The 26988-nt window shown below is 43.9% G+C and overlaps 1 protein-coding gene across 1 annotated transcript in view; it reads right to left on the bottom strand.

The window, feature by feature from the left end:
* Positions 1-26988, bottom strand: part of LOC122942056 (corticotropin-releasing factor receptor 1) — a 220984-nt gene that overhangs the window by 8539 nt on the left and 185457 nt on the right. Inside the window, exons 5-8 of the mRNA XM_044299551.1 lie at positions 22898-23018; positions 18303-18456; positions 5954-6014; positions 4950-5022 (exon numbers count right to left, since the gene is read on the bottom strand). Of these exons, the coding sequence (XP_044155486.1) occupies positions 4950-5022; positions 5954-6014; positions 18303-18456; positions 22898-23018 (409 nt within the window). The remainder of the gene's footprint in view (positions 1-4949; positions 5023-5953; positions 6015-18302; positions 18457-22897; positions 23019-26988) is intronic.

Here is a 26988-nt window from a genome sequence, read left to right as displayed (position 1 = left end):
CACCGGCCGCAGGGCAGGCCAGCACCTCCAAGATGTAAAGGGCAAGCTCAGGCCATGTGCCCAATTTAGAGACCCAGAAGTCGAATTGGGCGGACCCAGAAGTCAGTACGTGTAGGCATGTGCACATATACTGCTCCACCATATTGCTGAAATGCTGCCTCCTGCTAAGACGTTCCATATCAGCTGGTGGTGCTGGTTGTTGTGGCCTGCTGACAAAGCTTTTGCACATTTCGGCCATGCTAACCCTCCCTTTTGAGTTGCTGGTGGTGCCCCAGCTGCGTTGGTGACTTCTTTCTCCTCCTCTGCCTTTGCCTTGTGCTTCCACTGAGCCCCCGGTGTCAGGTAGGAATGCTATCAGCAGCGTGTCTACCAGAGTGCACTTATACTCGCGCATCTTCCGATCACACTCCAGTGACGGAATTAGGGATGGCACGTTGTCCTTGTAGCGGGGATCTAGCAGAGTGGCCACCCAGTAATCAGCACTGGTTAGAATGTGGGCAACTCGGCGGTCGTTGTGCAGGCACTGCAGCATGTAGTTGCTCATGTGTGCCTGGCTGCCCAGAGGCAAAAACAAGCTGTCCTCTGTGGGAGGTGTATCGTCTGTGTCCTCTGCATCCCCTCAGCCACGCACCAGTGATGCCCATGAGCTGCTTTGGGTGCAACCCTGCTGTGAACACGGTTACTCCTCCTCATCATCCTCTTCATTCTCATCCTCCAGAACTGTGCCGTGGCTGGACAATTGTGTACCTGGCCTCTGTTTGTGCAGGAACCCACCATCCGAGCCACTTGTGAATGACTGGCCTGATAACTGTGGAAATTATCCCTCTTCCTCCTGTGCCACATCCTCTTCCATCATCGCCTGAAGCGTTTTTTCAAGGAGACATAGAAGTGGGACAGTAATGCTGAGGACTGCGTAATCGGCACTGGCCATGTTAGTGGAGTACTCGAAACAGCGCAACCTGGCACACACGTCCCGCATGGAGGCAAACTTCTTGGTGGTGAAGTGGTGCTGTTCTGCAGAGCGACTCAACGTGTGTGCTGCAGCTGAAACTCCACTATTGCCTGGTGCTGCTTGCACAGTCTCTCCAGCATATGCAAGGTGGAGTTCGACCTTGTGGGCACGTCGCATATGAGGCGGCGAGCCAGAAGGCCAGAGTTAGCAGGGTTACAATGCGGAAAGCGCTCACAGACGGACCGCACTTTCTGCACCAGCTCTACATATCGGGGTAATTTTTCAGGAACCTTTGCACCACCAAATTCAGCACATGCGCCAGGCAAGGGATTTGTGTCAAACTGGCTAGGCACAGAGCTGCTACGAGATTTCGCCAATTATTGCACACCACCAGGCCAGACTTGAGGCTTAGTGGCACCAACCACTCATCGGTCTGTTGTTCAAGGCCCATCCACAGATCCTACGCGGTGTGTGGTTTTTCCACCAAACAGATGAGTTGTCGTTTCCCCCTGGCTGCGCTGAAGTTGGTGGTGAAGGTGTTGCTCCTGACCGAATGAGGAGGCAGTAGAGGAGGAAGTGGAGTAGGAGGAGGAGGCAACAGGAGGAAAAGAGAAACATCCTGCAATACTCGGTGGCGGAAGGACATGCACCAAACTGCTATCCGCCTCAGGCCCAGCCGCCACGGCATTTACCCAGTGTGCAGTTAGGGAGATATAACCTCCCTGCCCGTGCTTACTGGTCCACGTATTGGTCGTTATGTGGACCTTGCCACAGATGGCATTGCGCAGTGCTCACCTAATTTTGTCCGCCACTTGGTTGTGCAGGGTGGGGATGGCTCTCCTGGAAAAGTAGTGGCGGCCGGGAAACACGTACTGTGGCACAGCCACCAGATGGAATGACAGCATTTCGAAGGCCAGAAATTTTGAAATGCTGGCATTCAGGACCAGGGATCGCGGGTGGGTAGGGGGGTACTTCCTCTTTGTCTCCAGTGTTTGGGAGATGGACAGCTGAACGCTTCCATGGGACATTGTGGAGATACTTGGTGACAGTGATGAACACGGTGGCATTTCTGCCACATCCTCTGTTTGCGGGGTAGCAGGTGCCACTGTCACTCCAGAGGGGGAGGAAGAGGGCGAGACTGCAGCAGAAGAGGGACCAGGAGGAGCCTTTTTTAGGTGTTTACTCCACTGCAGCTCATGCTTTGCATTTAGATGCCTGGTCATGCTCAGGTTTAGAACATTTATGCCTCGCTTCAGGCTCGCGTTTTGTCGTCAGCGCATTGTCTGAAGAACTGCCACACCAGGGAATTCCTTGGAGCTGGCTTTGGTGTGCTCAGTCCCTGGGTGCGGTGGGCAGTAGCAGGCATGCTGGCTAGGGGACAGCAACTCTTCTTTTGCACCCTGCTCCCTCTTTTGCTGTGCGGCTAGTGCTGTGTGACCACCACCTCTTCCTCCGAACTGCACACGTCACTCACATGACCTTGATTCCATGTGGGGTCTAGGACCTCATCATCCTCCACAACATCTTCACCCACTCTTTACCCCTGCCCTCCTTGCCAGTCTGCATACTCCAGAAAGCCGCAGCAGTTGGCACCTGTGCTTCGTCATCAGAGATGTGCTGCGGTGGTCCTCCCATGTCCACATCCTGAAACATAAGTGGTTGGGCATCACTGCACTCAATCTCTTCCACTTCTGGAGCAGGGCTATCTGGACAGCCCTCGGAAACCCTGCCAGCAGAGTCATCAAAAAGCCTAAGAGACTGCTGCATGACTTGGGGCTCAGACTGCTTGGCTGATTTGCAAGGGGGTGAGGCGAAAGACAGATGCCCATGGGCTGCAGGTGCCAATTCTGCGCTTTCAGCAGGGGACCGGGTGGGAGATAATGTGAAGGAACTGGAGGCACTGTCAGCCACCCAATCTACTGCCACCTCTACTTGTTCTGGCCTCACCATTCATACACCGGTATTCGGGCCTACAAAATAACGCTGAACTTCTGTCGCCTACGTGCACCTGAAGAAGGTGTTTCATTTGGTCGTGTAGCTGGCACAGATCGACCACGCCCTCTCCCTGCAACAGGAGCTCCACCAACCCCAGCAGCACCACGACTAGGGCCACTTCCCTTTTTTGATGGGAGTATTTCATTACCACCACCCTTTACTCTGCTGTGACCTCTGCTTGCGCCAGAAACATTCAGGCCTCTGCAACTTCTCTGTGCATGGCCTGGCTCTTCTCTGCCTGACATACTTGTAGTTGAACTAAACCAATGAAACGGAAATTAAAATACCCTGAAAGCGCTGAATATATTTTTCTTTTTGTACTGAAATAGGCCACTAAATGCTTTCACCACAATTAACTGCGGAAATGCACTGTGAATATATTTATCTTGTTGTACTAAAATACGTCCCTATCCGCTATGACCAGAAAGAAATTAAAGAGTGAAGTGCTTATATATATTTCTTGCAGTACTGTAATACACCCATATACGCTTTCACCAGAAATAACTGTAACAGTGCAGTGCGTATATATTTGTCTTTTTTTTTATGAAACACGCCCCTATATGCTTTCACCAGAATAACTGCAACAGTGCAGTGCATATATATTTTTCTTTCAACAGAAGTAACTGCAGAAGTGAAATGCGTATATATTTTTCTAGTAGTACTAAATAAGATACTAAGATATAAGCCTCTAAAGGCTTTTAAACATAGGAATTGCAGCCCACTAACAAAAAGCTTGAATGACAGAGCTGTCTAATGACTATTTGGATCCCCAAATAATCGTTCCCTGCACATGTAAATCACTTTGCTATCAATGTCCCTAGCGCCTTCTGACGTCTCTCCCTGCACTAAGATGCTTTGAAATGATTCCTCCCTATTCTTTCCCTGCACTTATAAATAGTTTTTTATGTCTTTTATTTTCCACAATCGTTTTTCCAATCTCTGTCTCTAGCGCTTTCACACGTCTGTCCCTGCACTCTGAATGCTGGAAAATGGCAGAATCTAAAATGGCTGCCGTATTTATAGGGCTGTGACATCACAGGGCTGGCTGGCTGCTGATTGGCTGCATGCAGGCATGTCAATCTGGGTGATCCCGCCTTCCCAGAGTTTCATGCCCCATGTCCTCAGTCCTCACATGTGTAGCCACCATTTTAGGAAAATTGCGATTTGCTACCACGAGGCGCGAGGAAATTCGCATTTGTTGCAAATTTTTACAGAATTTCTAAACTAATTCCACTTTGTCAGCTTTGATTCGCTCATCTCTAGTTGCTGTGGTCATTTTGTATTAGTTTTTATTAACGACCCATGTTTTAAATAGTCCAGTTACTCAGAGCTCCTCATTGGAGTGTATTACACTCAAAGCAATAGGACATTTTTTTCATGTGTGAAATCCATCAGACAAACTTGGCCTGCAGCCCCTCTCTCTGGTCTCTAATGCTTTTAAAGCAGACATGCCTTTTGAGGTTTATTTTGTCTGGTTGTAAAGATTTCAGCTTTGTGTTCAAGAGGGCTGAAAGAGAGAAGGGCTACAGACCGAGATGTCAGTGAGCTTGTGTGATGAATTTCACACTGAATGGGACTGAGCAGCCTGCAACGTATGAGCATACTGTACACCCAGGTTTCAGAAGACAAATAGAAGAAAAAAAAGAAAAAAAAAACAATTATAAGATGATTTTTTTTTTAGCTGAAAGTGCACTCATTTCATTAGAGAAATGAGCTCCAAATGTGTCCATACTCATGAAAAAATACTAATGCATATATAACTGAGGATGGGATAGTTTGTATTCTCATTTTATAATAGTGCAAAATGATATCAATGAATGAGTAGATCCTGGCGGCTCAGACTGCCTGAACAAATTTAGACAGACAGATTCAATGTTTTGGGTTTAGTCATTTCTTAGTACACACCTGAATGCATTATAGCTATTTGCTAGACATGCCAAATGAATAATAGATGGCTGTTTGTCTATGCCAGCTCAAAACTGACAGCAGCTTATGTCCTTACCAGAAGCACAAGGATGACAGGTCCTTGGTAGATAAAATCTGTGTACACTCCGGCCTTTTTCCCGAACCAGCACCTACAGATTAATGAACACAAGTGTGTAATATGTTACTACTATTTTACACAAAAAAAACCTATAAACAATATAGAATCCTCTATAATGATAGTTACGGTATGTTGGTAAAAGCAGCATGGTGTACGGCAGCGATGGCACTTTGACCTATCTAGGGAATGGTAGCAGCATTAGACTAGGTCAGTTTAGAGTATATATGTTTCAGATTACTTTTCAGAATAAGCTGCCATATGTGTAAGTGATGGCACTATATCTGGCCAGTGTAACTTGTATCTGGCATTTTTAGCAGATTTCTCCTTTGCATGCTAAATTTATAACTCCCAGTTGTCTCTGCGCTAATGGGTGGCAACTAGCTGTTCATCATGTCTTCCCACAGAATACACATAGACAGCAAATTCCTCTTTCTAACTTTCACCCAGAAGCACCACATAGGACATTATACAGAATTACTGATGCAATAATCTGAATAAAACACTTGAGGTGAGATATAACACTATTAGAAATTAAATTAGCTGAATAATGTCTTTGTTGTATCTGTCTTTGCTACTATTTGCACTTATTCTTGTTCCTCTCCATCTATGGGATGATATAATCAGATTTTAAGTGCTTGGTTTTAACTATATTGATTTATCACAAAGAAATGTTTGATAACTGTAGAACAAGACATTTGTCCATTGATAAAATATATTACAAAGTTTGTTATATGTGCCTGCATTATTGATTTATGCAAAGTTGTGCAGTGAATATAAGGACATCCTCCTAACTATACAGAACGAATACATTTCCTATATAGATATATATAAATTAACTCTGCTGTTCTCATTTCACATGCATGTTATGTCACACATAAGGTCAGCTAATAAAAATATTTAGCTCACTCTTCTCCATATCTATCCTGTATACCTCCCTGCTCCTCCCAATAGCAGATTCTTACTTTTCATTATCATAGTAGAGCTTGCCAATGGCCCATGCCACGATGATGGGAAATGGTATACCTGCAATGAAAAAATAATAATTAAGAAAACATTGATATCTGAGACAGAGTGCAAAAGTTTTAGGCTGAACAATGCAGCAAAGTTAGAATGCTTTCAAAAATAGAAGTGTTAAAATGCCTAAAATGTTTGCACAACTGTATATATTATATCAAGTAAATTTTAATTATGGCACCGTGACGTGGTATCTGCTCCATCTGTCTCTGTGTGTATAAATATATATATATATATATATATATATATATATACACAGTGCTGCCCATAATTATTCATACCCCTGGCAAATTTTGACTTAAAGTTACTCTTATTCAACCAGCAAGTAATTTTTTGACGGGAAATGGCATAGGTGTCTCCCAAAAGATAATAAGACAATGTACAAGAGGCATTATTGGGGGAAAAAAACATTTCTCAGCTTTTACATTTACATTTCAGCAAAAAGTGTCCAGTCCAAAATTATTCATACCCTTCACAAACTGTCACAGTCTGTGGGAAAATCAAAAGTCTTATACCATTCCAAATAGTCCAAGCTGTTCTAAAGCATCCTAATTACCCTGATTAATTGGGAACAGCTGTTTTAATCAACTCAACAGGTGAAAAACAGCAGCTCTCTGCAGTTGGTTTGTGGACAGTCATGGCTAAGACAAAGGAGCTCAGTGAGGACCCGCGGCTGCGCATTGTGGCTGCTCACAAGTTAGGAAAGGGCTACAAGGCCATTTCAAAATGTTTTCAAGTTCCATTGGCTACAGTGCAAAGTATTACACAAGATGTTCCGCACTGTGGAAAATCTCAGAGGACGTGGTCGGAAGCCAAAAGTGACACCTGTGCTGGCCAGGAGGATAGTTAGAGAGGTCAAAAAGAATCCAAGGATCACCACAAAGGCCATGCTGATGAATCTGGGCTCTGCTGGTTGCAATGTCTCAAGGCAGACAATCCAATGGACACTGCACACTGCTGGGTTCCACGGATGCAGACCAAGGAGGATGCTACTTTTCCAGATAAGGCAAACAAAAGCTTGCTTGGCCTTTGCAAAAGCTCATCTGGACGAAGAAAAAGACTTCTGGTCTTCTGTGTTATGGTCAGATGAAACAAAAATTGAATTGTTTGGTCACAATGATGTTTCCTTCATTTGGCCAGTGCTCCAGACTAAAAAAAATACCTAGTAGCCATTGGCTCCTGAACTGAAAAATTTAGGAGCCAAATCAAATTTTTAGTCGCCAAATCGAAACCGAATTTTGGTATCGTGACAATGCTACGCCTATCAGATCGGCGTAGGGTTGTTTTGATACCAAAATTTTGATTTGCTTTCGTCACCATAAAAAAGTATTGCGATACTCAATACCGCGCAATAAAAACAACACCAAAAAAAGCCGCGTGCATTTCGCATTTTATGAAACATTCGGCCCATAATAGAACAGTCCTATCCTATTTTTTGGGGTGACAAGGTGACTAAAAAATGGCGAATGCTCACCGCATAGGAGATATTTTTTTTATAATTTAATAGTTTGGACAGCACTATGTAATATGTTTATTTATTTATTGTTTATATATTTTATATGTAAAATTGGGAAAGGGGGATTTAAACTTAATATTTTAGGGTACTTTCACACTAGTGTTTTTCTTTTCCGGCACGGAGTTCAGCCCTAGGGGCTCAATACCGGAAAAGAACTGATCAGTTTTATCCCCAGGCATTCTGAATGGAGAGAAATCCGTTCAGGATTCATCAGGAGGTCTTCAGTTCAGTCATTTTGACTGATCAGGCAAAAGATAAAACCGCAGCATGCTACGGTTTTATCTCCGGCGAGAAAAACTGAAGATTTGCCTGAATGCCGGATCCAGCATTTTTTCCCATAGGAATGTATTAGTGCCGGATCTGGCATTCAAAATACCGGAATGCACCCGCACTAAATCCGAACCCATTCACTTCTATGGGGCTGTGCACATGAGGGGTGATTTTCACACATCACTTGTGCATTGCGTGAAAATCGCAGCATGCTCTATGTTGTGCGTTTTTCACGCAACGCAGACCCCATAGAAGTGAATGGGGCTGCGTGAAAATCGCAAGCATCCGCAAGCAAGTGCGGATGCGGTGCGATTTTTACTCATGGTTTCTAGGCTGAAAGTCTATTCACTGTATTATTTTTCCTTATAACATGGTTCTAAGGGAAAATAATAGCATTCTTTAATACAGAATGCATAGTAGAAGGTCAATATAATAAACATTGGTGGCGCAGTGTGCCCCCCCCAACACCCCAGTATAATAAACATTGGTGGCGCAGTGCGCCCCCCCCAATATAAGAAACATTGGTGACCTAGTGCGCCCCCCTCAACACTCCAGTATAATAAACATTGGTGGTGCAGTGTGCCCCCCCATAATATAATAAACATTGGTGGCACAGTGCGCACCCCCCCAACACCCCAGTATAATAAACATTGGTGGCGCAGTGTGCCCCCCCTCAATATAATAAACATTGGTGACGCAGTGCGCACCCCCAACACCCCAGTATAATAAACATTGGTGGCACAGTGTGCCCCCCCTCAATATAATAAACATTGGTGGCACTGCGCACCCCCCCAACACCCCAGTATAATAAACATTGGTGGCGCAGTGTGCCCCCCCTCAATATAATAAACATTGGTGGCGCAGTGCGCACCCCCCAACACCCCAGTATAATAAACATTGGTGGCGCAGTGCACCCCCCCTCAATATAATGAACATTGGTGGCGCAGTGGGCAGTGCCAATGAGGGTTAAAAAATAAAATAAATAATTAACTCCAATTGATCGTCTCCTGTTCTTTCTTCAGGACCTGTCAAAGGACCTGTGGTGACATCACTGTGCTCATCACATGATACATCACATGATTCATCACCATGGTAATGGACCATGTGATGAGCTCAGTGACATCACCACAGGTCCTGAAGAAAGAACAGGAGACCGGCAGCTACACGATCAACTGGAGGAGGTGAGTTAATTTTTAAAAATTATTTTTTAACCCTCATTGGCACTTCCCACTAAGCCACCAATGTTTCTTATACTGGGGTGTTGGGGGGGGGGGGGGCACACTGTGCCACCAATGTTTCTTATACTGGGGTGTTGGGGGGGCACACTGTGCCACCAATGTTTCTTATACTGGGGTGTTGGGGGGCACACTGTACAGGGAGTCTAAGAAAGAATCGAATGAGTCACTAAGTCGGATCTTTAGTTCTTTTCACCTGTGACTCATTCGATTCTTTCTCCCTGTACTTGTCAGTGACTCAGAGCTGCTAGTGCTTGCCTTGCCTTGCCTCAGCTCTGATTGGTTGGTGGGCGGGGAGGGGAGAGGCTGGCAGGAGCAGCTTCCACTCTAGGATCAGATTACACTCCTCCCAGCCCCTCCCCTCCCTTCCCTGCTGCCAGCGTCTCTGCTAGTGTGTGCTGTGACTCACTGACTCAGACTGGGAAGAACATCGGCGGCGGCGGGGCAGAGAACTATCAGCTCCTGTGCCCGCCGCTGTTCAACAGCAGAGCTGCCGCAGAGGGTCTAGTCGCAAATGGCGACAAGAGAAAAAAGTCTTGTCGCCATTTGTAAATTCTAAGTCGCATTGGCGACCATTTTGGTCGCCATCTGGAGCCCTGCTGGCGTAAAAAAGGAGAAGCCTTCAACCCAAAGAACACCATCCCCACTGTCAAACATGGTGGTGGGAACCTAATGCTTTGGGGGTGTTTTTCAGCCAATGGACCAGGGAACCTAATCACAGTAAATGGCACCATGAAAAAAGAGCAATACAGGAGGATTCTCAACAACATCAGGCAGTCTGCAGAGAAACTTGGCCTTGGGCACCAGTGGACATTTCAGCATGACAATGACCCAAAACACACAGCAAAATGTTTGGAGAAATGGTTAGCAGACAACAACATGAATGTTTTGGAGTGGCCCAGCCAGAGTCCAGACTTGACAATTGGGAATCTGTGGAGGGAGCTAAATATCAGGGTGATGGCAGGAAGACCCTCCAAGCTGAAAGATTTGGAGCTCATTGCTAAAGATGAATGGGTAAAAATACCTGTGGAGACATGCAAAAAGCTGGTCTGCAATTATAGGAAGCGTTTGATTGCTGTAATAGCCAATAAAGGTTAACAAGGCTAACAAGAAACTGACCGTTGAGTGTCTTGCTGCTGGGATGCCTACTGATACTGTATCAAAGTGTATTCTGTTTGAAAACCTAGCCATTCCTCTGCAACACTGCAACAGGGGAGATTAAGTATCACATAATTGTGGTTGAAATTAATGGGCTGTCCATGTAATCTACAAATGTGCCAAGTCTTCCAGAAAAAGTGAAATGTAACATAGAAACATATAATGTGTCGGCAGATAAGAACCATTTGGCCCATCTAGTCTGCCCAATATACTGAATACTATAAATAGCCCCTGGCCCTATCTTATATGAAGGATGACCTTATGCCTATCCCATGCATGCTTAAACTCCTTCACTGTATTTGCAGCTACCACTTCTGCAGGAAGGCTATTCCATGCATCCACTACTCTCTCAGTAAAGTAACACTTCCTGATATTACTTTTAAACCTTTGCCCCTCTAATTTAAAACTATGTCCTCTTGTAGCAGGTTTTCTTCTTTTAAATATTCTCTTCTCTTTTACCTTGTTGATTCCCTTTATGTATTTAAAAGTTTCTATCATATCCCCTCTGTCTCATCTTTCTTCCAAGCTATACATGTTAAGGCCCTTTAATCTTTCCTGGTAAGTTTTATCCTGCAATCCATGTACCAGTTTAGTAGCTCTTCTCTGAACTCTCTCCAAAGAATCAATATCCTTCTGGAGATATGGTCTCCAGTACTGAGCACAATACTCCAAATGAGGTCTCACTAGTGCTCTGTAGAGCGGCATGAGCACCTCCCTCTTTCTACAGTGGTATTCCTCTCCCTATACACCCAAGCATTCTGCTAGCATTTCCTGCTGCTCTATGACATTGTCTGCCTGCCTTTAACTCTTCTGAAATAATGACCCCTAAATCCCTTTCCTCAGATTCTGAGGTTAGGACTGTATCACAGTTTTATATTCTGCTCTTGGGTTTTAATGACCCAGGTGCATTATCTTGCACTTATCAACATTACATTTTAGTTGCCAGATTTTTGACCATTCCTCTAGTTTTCCTAAATCCTTTTCCATTTGATGTATCCCTCCAGGAACATCAACCCTGTTACAAATCTTTGTGTCATCAGCAAAAAGACACACCTTACCATCGAGGCCTTCTGCAATTTTGCTGATAAAGATAAATAAACAATATGGGTCCCAGAACAGATCCCTGAGGTACCCCGCTGGTAACAAGACCATGGTCTGAATATACTCCATTGACTACAACCCTCTGTTGTCTGTCCCTCAGCCACTGCCTAATCCATTCAACAATATGGGAGTCCAAGCCCAATTTATTGATAAGCCTTCTATGTGGTACAGTATCAAAAGCCTTACTAAAGTCTAGATAAGCGATGTCTACTGCACCTCCGCCATCTATTATTTTAGTCACCCAATCAAAAAAGTCTATAAGATTAGTTTGACATGATCTCCCTGAAGTAAACCTATGCTCTTAAGTATGGTTTCCATTAATTTCCCCACTATTGATGTCAGGCTTACTGGCCTATAGTTGCCCGATTCCTCCCTACTACCTTTCTTGTGAATGGGCACAACATTTGCTAATTTCCAATCTTCCGGGAGGACTCCTGTTGCCAGTGATTGGTTAAATAAATCTGTTAATGGTTTTGCTAGTTCACCGCTGAGCTCTTTTAATAGCTTTGGGTGTATCTGTCACGGCGGACGTGCACTCAGTCTAACAGATAACGTACCAACCAGGCTCTGGACGAGAGACAGGGGAAGGGTCACCTCCTAGCTTATCCCTGACCTCTTTCCCTGCATTGATCAGCCCACATGCAGACCTTGAAGGTAGGTGTGCTGTGTCATCCAGCCTGGGCTGACAAAACCCTGAACTCCCTGAGATTGTGAAGTAGGGAAATAGGAGCAGCCTGCTCGCACAGAACCTGGATGGGATAGATGACACAAACAACTAAACTAGAAATTATACTTATCTTTGAGAGCAGGAACTGACAGCCAACCTTCCCTCCAAGGTTCCCAGACCGCAATGATCAGTATAATCCGCTCAGAGCACTTAGCTGGAGGCCATTTAAACTAATGACTCCACCTAGTGCACCTGATGAGAGGCGGATCCAGAACGGCACCAAAACAAATGCTAAACTCGTGCTGCTATCCTGGCCGACCTCCGCACATCGTCAGAGTGGGGCATGACAGTATCCCATCAGGCCCCTGTGACTTATTTGTATTAATTTTAGACAGCTGACTTAGAACCTGTTCCTCTGTAAAGACACATGCATCAAAAGATTCCTTAGTCTTCTTTCCTAACTGAGGTCCTTTTCCTTTGTAAAAACTCAACAGAAGTATTCATTGAGGCAGTCAGCTAGTTCTTTATCTTCTTCCATATACCTTCCTTCTTTTGTTTTTAATTTGGTAATTCCTTGTTTTAGTTTCCTTTTTTCATTTATGTATTTGAAGAACGCCTTATTGCCTGTTTCCCCCTAATTTCTCTTCTGCCTGTGCTTTAGAAGCTCTTATAACTTGTTTGGCCTCTCTCTGCCTAATCTTATAAATTTGCCTGTCATCCTCATTTTGTTTGTTTTTTATAATTCATAAATGCTATCTTTTTGTTTTTAATGATTTTGACCACTTCTGCTGAGTACCACAGTTGGCTCTTCCTTTTTTTGCTTTTAGTGACAAGCCTAATGCAATTTTCTGTTGCCTTCAATAGTGCCACTTTTAAGTAGTCCCATTTCTCCTGGACTCCATTGAAACTGTTCCAATCTGATAGGGACTCGTATACCACTAATCTAATTTTAGAAAAGTCTGTTTTTCTAAAATCTAAAACTTTTGTTTTTGTTTTTGTGTATTGTGACTCAGTCACTGTAAACCACACTGACTGGTAATCACTAGATCCCAAGCTTTCCCCTACAGTAATATCAGATACTAAATTCCCATTTGTGAATACTAAATCTAAAATGGCCTCCTTCCGGGTTGGCTCCTCAACTACTTGCTGTAGAGATAACCCCAGTAAGGAATTTAGAATATCTGTACTCCTGGCAGAACTTGCTATTTTGGTTTTCCAATTTACATCAGGAAGATTAAAGTCTCCCATAATGATAACTTCCCCCTTCAAGGTCATTTTAGCTGTTTCCTCAACTAGTAGATCATCTAATTCTTTGACTTGGCTAGGTGGTCTATATATCACACCTACACGAGTTACCTTATGATTATCAAGCTGCAAGGTAACCCAAACTGACTCTAAATTGTTCTTGCTAACTTGTATCAAATTAGATTTTATGCTATCTTTCACATACAGGGCCACCCCTCCCCCTTCTTGCCTTCTCTGTCTTTCCTGTATAGAGAGAACCCTGGTATTGTTATATCCCAGTCATTACTCCCATTGAACCACGTCTTAGCAATAGCCACTACATCTATATTCTCAGATGCCATTATAGTCGCAAGTTCATTGATCTTATTCCCTAAACTGCGAGCATTTGTAGACAAGAATTTGCTGGCATCTTCTGGCATTGTTCAGGGGGGGGGGGGGGGCAGTTGGACTGCTGGATTATCACTCTTTTGCCCCCTCTTCCCTAGTTTAAATGCTCCTTAGAAAATACTTGGAACTGTTCACCGAGGACATTCGTTCCCTTGAGAGAAAGATGCAAACCATGTTTCTTGTACAGTTCTTTTCCATTCCAACAAGAGCTAACATGAGACACAAAGCCAAACCCTTGGTTCAGACACCATTCACCAAGCCATACATTGAATTCCCTAATGCGCATCTTCCTGTCATGAAGGTTATGCACAGAATGCAGGTTATGCAGAGAATGAAACAGTTGATGCAACCTCCCGTATATCCTTGCCAAGTGTGTGAAAAGCTTCTTTCACCTTTGAAACCTCATTGCAAGCCAGATCATTTGTCCCAAGATGGACAATAACATCCACCTCCCTTTCCTGCTTTGCTTGCCTAACAATATTAAGGATCCGTCGTCTATCCCTGCTAGCGGTAGCACCAGGGAGACATCTCACAACACCATTCTCCTCAAACTTCACACCTCTTATGATGGAATCGCCCACTAACAGCTGCTTACTATCAGTCCTCACCTTCTTCTTTTTGTCTTTGGCTGCAGTCCTGCATACTTTAGGCATGGGAGATGATTGTTTCCCACCCACTGTGCTTGAGCCATCCTCCATGTTGCTCTTGCACTGTGGGACATGTCTTCTATTCACAACTCTCAGTCTACCAGAACCTGCAGTAACCCATCTTCCATTTGTAGGGGGCCTCTGTGGCAGTGACATTGCAATGTTCTCAGCCTGAGTTTGTTTAATGGTTAATTTACAAATCTCATATTTCAAAACGCATTTTCCTCCTGCTCAGCCTGAGTTTGTTTAATGGTTAATTTACAAATCTCATATTTCAAAAAGGAAATTTCCTGCTGCATGTGGTTTGAAGTTATTCTACTACAGACATTCTAATACATTAGGGTCATAAACAGTAGACCCCCTCTATTATCTTAGAAGTACTTGAAAATGAGTTTCTTAAATCAGGCAACTTAAGTCCTGTTGACACTGTTTATGCCCTCTGCCAAGTGCAGTGTCCTGAAACACACTACCTAATATTGTGATTGTGTTTCATGAAAATGTGCTTGTGCCTGAGTTTCCATAAAGTTGCACAGGGAGGGGGAGGTTCTAACAAACCTCCCAGGGCTGACTCCGCCCTGCTCTCTGGAGAGGAGAAGAAGGAGGAGGAGAGTGTGATGTCTGTGGGAAAAGCTGCATCTCAGCAGCCATTTTGCAGAGTTATCAGAACTCCAGAGTTAGTTCCATGTACCAGACCAAAGAAGGGAAAGATTACAGAAGATCCAGGCAACCCAGAGAGGGAATGAGAATATTGGCAAAGGAAGGTAATTGTCGTTTATCAGGCTCTAGTCTCCTTTTCAATAGGTGGAGAGATTCTAAGCTACCAGCTGCCTACCATAACCAAAGACAGAAAGGCCACCTGTCAGGAGATCGTATTCCTAGAGAGGATACAGAAGTATATGACTATACAGTTCAGCAGAGATAGTACATCCCTCCAGTCTGGAGAAACAAGGGATTGATTGTTATAGAGTAAAACTACCCCTTATGCAACTTTTGGGAACTAACCTGAACCATTGTAGAAGCTGCCTTGCTGTAAATGACTTTTGCGCACATTGATTACCTTTGGATCAGCTTCAGTCAAGTACTGAGAATTTGTTAAAGGAACTAGTCTCCTTATTGTGTGAACATATCACCTATTTGCACCTTACGGTGCTGGCATCACGAACACCAGGGATCCTGCCTCCACGACACCTTAAACTCACACCACCAAGGGCACCTGAACCACCATCTGACGGGAGTCTCTGGACAACAGAGTGTGCCCCAAAGGAACTGGTGCTGTCCTTCCATTCACTGCATGCCAGCCCAGGGAGCGCTGCTAACTGTGAGTAAAACTGCTACTACCCCCATTGGCCTACCATAACTCACACATATTGCCCCTGTTGCCCGGTCGCTGCAGAAGAATATACTCTTAAATATAACCAAAAGATATTCAGACATATTCCTCTGTGTATTTATGGACTTTAATGGGCCACACATCGTCCAAAAGAATATACTTTACGCCGAGTATATATTTCCCTTGGGGGACAGAACAGTGTAGTGCACCATGCTTTTCTGTCCTCCAAAAAACATATACTCGCCATATACCTTTTTTTGACATATACTTATGTACATTTGCATATATTAAAGGGATTCTGTCACCAGGTTTCACCCCCTCCAGATAAAAATATGGTTATGTGCGCAGATGCCTTGGTGCTACAATTGCATTATGGTCGACATATACTGTTACTGTGTCCAACCTGTTTGATATACCATTGGCATACGCTATCACTCAATAGTGGCTGCGACCACACTTTTGATGACTTTGTTCATATATATCCGTATGTCTCATGTGGCTGCGTCCACGCTTAGTTGCTCCTTTGTCTTTTGTTTCGTGGTGCTGATAAAATAAAAAACTATTGAAACTAAAAATATGGTTATGTTCAGGGAGCTTTAACCATTCCTAATGTGGTCTTATAAATGTAATCTGTAGGCTCATTTTGCTAAAAATACGCTATTACTAACCTGTCATTCATAAAAAAAAGGTGCCCAAGGGGATGTAAATGGCTCCAAGCTGCCACCCGCACCTGCCGCCGTTCGTGCCCAGCGCCGCCTCATAATCTTCTGTGTTAAAGGTGTTATGGTCTGATGAAACCAAGGTTGAACTTTTTGGCCATAATTCCCAAAAATATGTTTGGTGCAAAAACAACACTGCACATCACCAAAAGAACACTATACCCACAGTGAAGCATGGTGGTGGCCAGCTGGAACTGGGGCCTTAGTTAAGCTAGAGGGAATTATGAACAGTTCCAAATACAAGTCAATACTGGCACAAAACCTTCAGGCTTCTGCTAGAAAGCTGAACATCTTTCAGCATGACAACGACCCAAAGCATACAATCAAATCAACAAAGGATTGGCTTCACCAGAAGAAGATTAAAGTTTTGGAATGGCCCAGCCAGAGCCCAGTCCTGAATCCGATTTAAAATCAGTGGGGTGATATGAAGAGGGCTGTGCACGGGAGATCTGACAGATTTGGAGTGTTTTTGCAAAAAAGAGTGGGCAAATCTTGCCAAGGCAAAATGTGCCATGCTGATAGACTCATACCCCAAAAGACTGAGTGCTGTAAGAAAATCAAAAGGTGCTTCAACAAAGTATTAGTTTAAGGGTGTGCATACTTATGCAACCATTATTTATTTTTATATTTTTTCTCTACCTAAAAGATTTCAGTTTGTTTTTCAATTAAGTTGTACACTTGGACTTGGGTTTTTGAGGAGGAAAATAAGAAAACAAATATTTTGAACCAAAAGGTGTGCTTTTGGTGGGTTTTGAACTACCGTAATGGTGGTCTATGGATGACACTATTATGGGGGATCTGTGGATGGCACTGTTATGGGGGCATATGTGGATGGCACTGTTATGGGGGCATATGTGGATGGCACTGTTATGGGGGATCATTGTGGGGGCATTTGTGGATGGCACTGTTATGGGGGCATCTGTGGATGACACATATATAGCATCTTATGTGTCATCCACAGATCCCCCATAACAGTGTCCCTGTGTAGTGAATGGGGGCCGGAATCTGTTTCTGTTTCCGTGGGCGGCGCGGGCGCAGTGAGCGTAGTGAGCGGCCTCCTGACTGCCAAGAAGTTAGTTGTAAGTAGTACAGCGGTAGATTTAAGATGATTGGAATACTTTAAACAATAGCCACAAGTTAGATATGATTACCGTATACTACAGAGAGCGGGGCCCGGTGTAGTAGCATACAGTGACTGCACCGGGCCCCGCTGCCATTACAGAAACAGATGTCTGAGTAAGCTAGGTCAGGTTTAGTCTTACCTTTTTCTAGTTTGTGACAGGGCGTTATTGATTAGTAACCATGCTCCCCTCTTTCCCACCTCCTTCCCACCTCCTTTCCTCCCCAATTAACTGGATGCTGTTCTATATGATTTATATTGTTAATCGGTTTTATCTATCCTACAACATTGTTTACTGTTATGCTCAGATGGCTTATGTAATCTTTCTGTACTTATGAAAACAATAAGTATAAAATGCGAATAAAATAATAATTTACACAGAAACAGATGCCGGCCCCCAGCCCCTCCTCCCTCTCAGCATATTCACCAGACAGTCGCGGCATTCGCCCCATAAGGTCACTTTACAGGTGGAAAAAGTTCTGAAATGATTTATCTTTGTCTAATTTTTTTACATCACAGAAACCTGACATTTTAACAGGGGTGTGTAGACTTTTTATAGCCACTGTATGTTTTTAATTGTAAAAATGTACACAAGCGGATGCAACTATATGTTTAATGTATACATAAAAAAAGGACAAAAAATGGCAACCTTTTGTCCATTTCTGTAGTGTATATATCTAACATACATGCTAAAGGTAGACTCAAAACGGGATTTGAAGGTGGCCCCACTAATTTGTACTGGTATATGTCACATTTTGGGTTATGGTTTTCTACAAAATACTGGCTGTCTAGTCAAAATAAGCAATATTTTTTAGAAATGAAAACTCCTTCCTTATTCCAGTCTGCATCAGGTCATCTCTTAACCCCCGGTCTCTTACATTCCATCATGACCCATGACTCACACCAGCCGATGCAGATGAACATCCATTTGCGCAGTTTGTCAGTGGAGTAGGTCAGGACGATGGCTGTGTGCAGATAGCAACCCTCTCCAAACATCCAGAAGAAATTAGTGACATAAAAATAATTATGAGCAATGGTAACTAGACGACACCAAACCTAAGCAAAAAGAAAAGACACTAGTATGAGAATTAGCAACAAAGTAACCTACCACCAACATATCACCTTGTATAAGTAAAAGCATTTATTATGGGCTTAGTTGGGAGAGCGATATAAATATATTCACATATTATTCACTTCATATACTCCAGTGCTAGGTTCTTCTCAAACCTGAGTCAAGAAATATTGCATAAGTCAGTGTTTCCCAACCAGTGTGCCTCCAGCTGTTGCAAAACTACAACTCCCAGCATGCCCGGACAGCATATGGCTGTGCGGGCATGCTGGGAGTTGTAGTTTTGTAACAGCTGGAGGCACACTAGTTGGGAAAAAAATGGCATAAGTTAACAATTAATGCAGAAAATAAATTAATGTCCTTTTTCATGGGATTAAAGAGGTTGTCCCATCTTAGCCTTTCATGGCCAGGATGGGAGTAACTTGCACTAAGTGCAGGCCCGCTTTTTCCAGAACTCCCATAGCAGTGAATGGGAGGTGTGCTACTTGCTGTGCTGTTTGCATAGCATCTATTCATTGCTATTGGAGTGACGGAAACAGGGGAGTGTCACTCTGTAACTCCAGCCACACTGGGCAGGTGCTTACTGTGGATTATTTTCATCTCAGCCTCGAAAGGCCGAGAATGGAAAACCTCTTTAAAAAAAACAAAAAAAAACATCTATCTATCTTTCCTTATAGTCCTTCAGGCAGCACACACAGGGTTAATGTCTTGCTCCTCTAGGACAAAAGACAAATCATTAGTAAATCAGCCTAATAAAGACATGTTTTTAATTCTGTCTAGGACAGTGAAGAGGCTTGCACATACAGAGGCTCCTGCTGCTGCTGTGAAGGCCAGTAGGGTTAGTAAGGCTAGGAGAGTCCTAGCTAAGCCGTAGAAAAAGCCTGATATATTATATAGCTGGGAGTGTTTTCTAGAGTTACATGCATGTCATAGAGTTATAATGGAATGTTATAGAGCTGGAAGCGTTTTCCAGAGTTTACTTTTCCCCATCCGTTGTTCCATGGGATGATTGAGCTGAGATTTATCCTGGAGTGTTCCTGGAGAGTTTCTCATATGCAGCGAGTGTTTCTTCCAGAGTATCAATGTGTGCAACAAGGTGTTCCCTGTGTGAAGAGCTGGTTTGGCTGTTACAAGCACAAAGTTATTTCCTTCAGGCCTTCAGGCAGTGTCTCTATCTCAGGATGAAGCCATTTTTGTGTAGATCTCAATGAAGTGTAGCTCTGCACATGTGCGAGAGCTTGCTGCAGCTTTTGAATGTCAGCTTTCAGCTCGTGTTTTGCGCACTTTCTAAGTATCAAAATCACAGCAGCTTTAAGGATCCTGTGTCCTGGAATAGCTCATATGTAGCTTGTGATGTATGTGTGAGCGAATTCATATGTTACAGCTGCAGAACTGCAAAGAATCCCATAAAGCTAATCATAGTATATACACCAACTGTGAACAGCCTGTTCCTGAAGACAATGTAGGAGAGTTCTGCACTATTGTCTCCCGGCTGGTCCCCAAGTGCAGAGGTTGTGGAATGGTTTAGATCTCAGTGGTCAGAAGCTTTCAGTCCGGTCCTTTCTGCTCATATATCTATAAGACCATACTTATCTACAACCCCTTTTTACCTTATCTCCTGCCTCACCTCATCTTTCGGGATGTGGACTCTGTTGTCTCACTCAGATATATCTGATAGCGAACCTTCAATATTAGAAGATGTGGAAGCTGAACTGGAAATGGTTGTATCTAGAGAGGAAAAGTCCAAAAGGGATAGATTTTTTTTTAAAATCCACTAGGGTTTGCTTGATCATCCTATATTATAGATAGATGTCAGGAGTGTGGTCCCAGCTAGATAGGGAACATGATGTGGGAACTAGATTAAAGCAGTGTGTGTTACAGATCCTGCAGTCTCACCTAAGTGGGGAAACCCCTCTAAGGTAAATATCCCAGCAGCCAGTTTGGCTAGGAAGACGTTTTTCTAACAGTAGGCTATTCACTGTTTAGGGACACTATGGTCAGGAAGATTGATTCCTTGCTGAAACATAGCTATTCCTGGGCTATGGCAGAGTGCAAAGCAGCTTTGGCTTCAGTTGTCTAGGGACATAGAGGACAGCTCCCTCAGGAAGGTTTCCTTAGTCACTTACTAAGATTTGGAGTCCATTTGCATGACTATCAATTTTAGCGGACTACAAAATATGGATACCGGCCTTGTGCATTACACATTTTGCAGTTCGGAAGTACGGATGGCACACTGTGTGCTGTGCACATTTTTCCAGTCCAATTGAAATAACGGGTCTGCATCCGATCCACAAAATTTGTGGAACGGGTGTGGAAAGACAAATACGGTCATGTAAATGGGCCCTGGATGTGCCTCTGAGTTTCATGTGATTCCCATGAAATTCTGAGAGTGCAGAGGGACATACCGGTTAAGCACCATTTTGTTCCTTACTTTTTGATTTGTTCAGTATGTCTAGTCCCCAAATTATTACATTTAAAAACAATCTGTATTATAAAGGGGTCTCCTTTCTGCAATATACCTCTAGATCTAGATTTGTTCTCGTCATTATCACTCCAAAGATCGCCTAAGAAGGATTCAGACGGGACACACAAAGGAGATTTAGTTCTGAGTGTTCAGGCTCTCCAGCACAAGAAAGTACAAATTTGAAACAGGAAAACATCAAAATTAGGACGCTAGGCTTCCGGTGTGAGCAAGACTACAAAATCTTTTCTCATATTGTGCAGATTAATCTACAGTATCTAAATAAGATCTATCTGATGTATCTAAACAAATACCAAGCTCAATAGGTTATGCTCAATGAATCCAGTGTATCACCCAAAAAGAATAGATGGGAAGTAATTGTCATCCAGATTTTCCTTTATTTCCCCTCATATCCTGAGTGCTCAGGAAAATCAGATGAGAGTCTCAACCATTGCAATGATGGTCATCTGGCTAGGAGGGCATGGTCCACTCACTGGCTACAACTTACCAGAGGAAATTATTGGAGATACAGTCCAGCAGGATCTTCTGGTTCAAGCAGGCCTACAACATCCAAGCTGGAGATATTTCAGATTACAGCCTGGCATCTGACAGTTCAGGACTGGAGAAGGGCTTGTTAGATGTGATGGTGAATACATTGCTGGCAGCATGGTGAATACATTGCTGGCTACTAATAAAAGTGTATGGTAGAATTTGGAAGCGGGCTACTCCTCAAGACCCTGTTTGAATCTCCATTTGGGATTTTTACAGAAGCACTACTAAGGTTCATATCTTGGAAAGTTTTATTTCTGGTGGCAATTGCATCAGCCAAGAGGGTGTCATAGTTGCAAGCTCTATTATGTAAAGAGCTTTATCTGAAGGTACATCAAGTAGGCTTGATTTTAAAGTTGATGCCTTATTTCATTATCTGACATTAATGTAAACCAAGAAATTAATCTGCCCCTTTTCTCTATCAGAATCTCCAATCAGCTAAACAAGAGAAGCTTCATTTACTGGTCATTAGGGGACCGGGCTCCTTCAGGTAAGCTGACCAGCTGTTTATAGAGAGGCATAAAAGCCAGCAAGGCTATACTGCTTGGATCAAGATTGCTTCTCAATCTCATGTACTCGAGTTACTAGCAGGAGTTACGGCACACTCAACTCGGTCACTCAGTCGCTTAGGAAAAATAAATAAAAAAGTGGCATTGGATCAAATCTGCAGGACCGCTACAAGGTGTTCTACATGCACCTTTACAAAAACATTACAAACTGGATGTATCTGCTGGTTGCAATTCAACCTTAGACCGACAAGTGCTTATTAAGGCTGCAACTTCTACCCCCCCTTGTTTAATATGGCTTTTTTATATCCCTTTGTGTGAGCTGCCTGAAGGAGGATAAGGAAAAAATACTATCTATCTATCTATCTATCTATCTATCTATCTATCTATCTATCTAGCTAATCTATCTAAATCTATCTATCTATCTATCTATACATACCCCAGCTTTTCTCTGTTACAGCTACTCACTCTTCTCTCTATTGCCCACCATGATTTTCTTTTCTGCCAACCTCTAGTCTCTGCATTATGTGCAAGTGCCAGCAACACGATAAGCAGTCATAGTGGCACTCCGCAGCAGCTGGCATTCTGTGCCTCTGCAGCTTGTACACACTGGAATGCTGGGAAAGAGATCCTGCTCCTGCCACCTTTGCACAAAATTGATATACAGTACATACGGGAAATTGCTGACTCAAACAATGCAGACGCTGAAAAGACTCACAACAGTATTACAATGGCAGCGCTTTGCCAGAATATACCAATGTGAATAGAAAAAAAAAAGTTCAGCTACCAGCAGCTATTACATTACTATGAAAATGCAGCCAGACAGTATCAGTAGAGTCTGGGCGAGGGTGAGGAAGAGACAGTGAAAAGACATTCCCGTGACTGCAGTGCAGCCAGGTCAAGGTTACATACCACATTACTGTCATGGGCTTCCTGGCTTAGTGTGAGCTGCATCACAAACCAGGTGATGTTCCGAAGAATGAATGCGGTTATAAGGTTCCAGTGTATTATGTTACGCAGACAACGAATACTCCTGAAATACAAAAAAAGCGTCACCTCTTTGGTCTAAGAAGGATTATATTTGAAAACAGACCATGGATAGTACTTAGAAATGTAATCTCATCATGAGCCAATGTAGAAGTTATGGGGCTTCCGTTGTAGTGGACTCTGGACTTCTTCAGACCCAATACTTCTGTTATATATTTTGTTCTTGCTGGATCTCGCTGTTCCTTGTATCTCCGTGTTTTCAAGAACTACCTACTGGGATTAGAGGACACACAGGGCTGAATCATGTCTCCTGTGAAGTAATGGGCTGATAGTAATTTAACCTGTGTTCTGCTGGCAGGCACAACATTTGGGATTGCAAAGAACGTAAAACCCTCTCTCCTCCCTGGCTTAGAGGAGACGTGAAAGTGATACACACCTTTACTGTTATCTTGCATTTTTCTGAAGGCAGGCATAAAAATGTAAAATTCATACAGCCAGGCGAGATCCTGGCACTGTCTATCTAGAAGGAGAGGGAAGGGCTGGCAGATGAAGCAGAAGGTTCTTGCAGAGTGGACTGGGCCCTCTCTCGGTGCATGTAACTGCTTGTTTGCATATGGATTAAAACTACGGTTGAGCGAATCGAAGCATACAAAACGGAATTCGATCCGAAGTTTAGGAAAAATGATTTGCTGTGAAGCCGAATTTCCTTGCGCTTCGTGGTAACGAATTGTTTTTTTTCCGTAAAATGTTGGCTGAAAATAAAAACTATACTCACCTCATCCACTTGCTTGCGCAGAGGCTGTCTGCTTCGTCTTCATTGAAGAAAACCCGCCAAAGTGCATGCGGCGAGCGTAAAGACGTCACCACATCATCACGTGTGGTGAGATCCTCAGTGATGACTTGAGATGAGCGAATTTCTTAAAAGTTTGATTCGGCTGATTCGCCGGATTTCACCCAAAAATTTGCTTTGCTTTTTTTCTGTAAGTACCAGGTGCAATGACAGGGAGCTGCGATAGCTTGCAGCGTTTTGATGTCCGCCTGACTATGCGGAGCCAAACGGATCCGTCCTGACTTACAATGTAAGTCAATGGGGACGGATCCATTTTCAGTGACAGAATATGGTGCAACTGAAAACGGATCCGTCCCCCATTGACTTTTTTTTTTGTTCATGGTAATGCAAATGGATCCGTTCTGAACGGATACAAGCGTCTGCATTATAGGTGCGGATCCGTCTGTGCAGATACCAGATGGATCCGCACCTAACACAAGTGTGAAAGTAGCCTTAAATGGATTGGGAAGGTTTACGTCAGAGGTGCTTATGCACAAAATATACATTTTAGTGCCTGCAAATAAAATGCTATTGCAAAGGTGTGATTGTCCTCCCCAGCCCTCTCATTATTCTGAGCTATATTTCCTGTTGGGACATGATGCTAACGTGTTTGCTTTGCTGCGCTTTCGCTGAGAATAGACGGTGAGACATATATTGTGAATGAATGCATTCTCTCACTTACATCTTAAAGTCTAGTCGCTGCATTCCATTTTATTATTTTTTTGTGATAGCTATGTACACCTGCAGTGTCCCAGGGGGTCAGTAGTGTGTGCTGGGCTTTGTAGTGCAGATTGACCACTAACCTGGGATCCACTGTCGTCTTCAATTGGGGCAAATACTGGAACAGGCAGGTATTTAACAGTTCGTGACGCCAGTGTCAATTAAACGGTGACACGCCGTGTAAAGTATGGTGGAAGAATGAAGCAAGCACAGGATAGCCAACAAAAACTGGAACTTTTACTGAATATCAGTCAGGATAATACACGGACACTGGTACAGCACAGTTCCATAAAAGACGGTTGGTTTTAGAAGAATACAGGTGGTTCTTGACGTCACAGAATGGCCGGTCCTAGCAATGTATAATACAGAGTGTTGATTGCAGGAGATGCAGTACAGGCGGATTGCTCACTATTCCTGACTGGTCCTGACTCATATGTGACTTTCTCTCCAAGGTCTAATGCCCTTTATCTGGCGTACCCTTGAATCTGTCCTTCTCTAGTACCTCCTCTGTTATCTTGAGTACCTCTTGCTTTCTCTGATCGGCCTCTGTGGTATTCTGTGTCTTCAGGCTGATTAGCTATGCCCTTCTGACTTCTATGCATGGACTCAGGAGGAAACCCTCTCTGCACTGAGTCTGGAAACTTCTACACTTCCTGAACTAGGCCCTAGCCTATTTATACTGAACTGGGGGCTCCCTCTGCTGGCTGTGATAAGGATTGCCGGTAACCGGCCTGACTGGCTTAAAGGGAACTACACACTCAAATCTAGCAGTGTCGGGTAGCCTACCCGTATGCTGCACACCCCCAGACTTTAACGTGAGTAAGGCCTCGTACTCACACACACGCCTGAACCAACATAAGCGGATGCATAATTTAAACATTACATTATAAATATAATAAACAACTATGTCACATAAAAATATAACATTTGCAATAACTGACGCAAGAAAAAGGGGCGTCTTCTTTCTTCTTAGGCACGGCCGCTGACCTGGCACAGCGGACTTAAGGTGAACCAGGTTAGTCTATTTTTCTTGACTGAGGTATAATAAAGAACTACACAGGGTTTCCCCGTGGGTGTAGAACAGGCAAGGGCTCACGTGGAGGAGTCCATTCTTGCGCACAAACATCAAGCAGGCTATTTCCGATAGTAACTGTTCGGGAGGAGACACCACCAGCATAGTCAAAGTCTCTTAAATGGACTGGCGGACGTCCCCTGGTCATCCGGGTGGACCTTCTCAACACAGGGGTTTCCTCTTCCCTTAGCACCGAGGTAGAAGAGGGAGTAGCAACGGGAGGATCTCCATCCGTGAGACCTTGGTCAGGAACAACGGGAACAACAGGAACAACAGGATCCACTGGAGGGGGAACTGGATCCGGGGCATCTTGAACCGGCTCTTCTGGAAGTAAAGGTACAGTAGGTGCCGGAGCGGGCACCAACAAGTTCAACCATGGTGTCAGAAGCCAATGCATGGGATCGGCGTCATACCTTAGATTTCGGACAGCCTGCATAGGATCCTCGGGCTGTATCGATGACTCTGACACAGGGGGTTCAAATATAGAACTCTCGGCACTGGGTCCTGGTGTCAGGCAAAGCTTTAACCGGTTTCGGTGTACAATTTGGGATCCCCTGCCCTCCCGGGTGATCTCATAAGTGTGAGTTCCAACATTTGGGATTGCAGTGACAACATAAGGACTTTGCTCCCATTTACTGTCCAGTTTACTGGTACGGCGGTTATTTTTTAACCATACCACAGCCCCTATCTTCAGGGGTTCTGCATGGGCTGCTTGGTCATAGTCTCTCTGCTGCCGGTCTCTAGCATAGTCCATACGTTCCTGAACAATAGCTTGGGCTGTATTCAATCGCCTTTGGTGTTCAGCAACCCAGTCGGTATTAGGGAATGGGTTGATGCAATCAGGTACGAGTACATCCAAGGAGTGGTCAGCAGGCAATAATCCTTGGCGCCCAAACATCAAATAAAAGGGGGTATACCCGGTGGAACAGTGTATGGTATGATTGTATGTGAACATGAGCTGTGGCAACAGATTAGGCCAATCTCCCCTGGTTTCAGGAGGCACGGTCCTCAGCATCTCTATCAAGGTCTGATTCATTTTTTCACATAATCCATTACCTTGCGGATGGTAGGCCGTCGTCCGGATCTTCTTACAGTTGTGCAGGCGGCACAGTTCATGGAACAGATGGGACTCAAAAGCAGGACCTTGATCGGTGAGGATCTTTTCTGGACAACCGTAGGGCAGGAGGAAGTGTTTCCAGAACAGTTCGGCTGTAGTCTTGGCCGTCTGGTCTCTCACAGGCACCGCTACAACAAACTTAGTGAAATGGTCAATAATAGTCATAGCGTACACATACCCTGAGCGACTAGGCTCCAGTTTCACATGGTCGATGGCGACAAGTTCAAGAGGACGAGTACTTACAATGGGTCTCAGTGGTGCCCTCTGATCATGGTGTT

The sequence above is a fragment of the Bufo gargarizans genome, chromosome 6, assembly GCF_014858855.1.
Source record: "Bufo gargarizans isolate SCDJY-AF-19 chromosome 6, ASM1485885v1, whole genome shotgun sequence".
Classification (NCBI taxonomy): domain Eukaryota; kingdom Metazoa; phylum Chordata; class Amphibia; order Anura; family Bufonidae; genus Bufo; species Bufo gargarizans.
The sequence above is the reverse complement of the archived record's forward strand: the minus strand, read 5'-3'. Positions and strand labels throughout refer to the sequence as shown.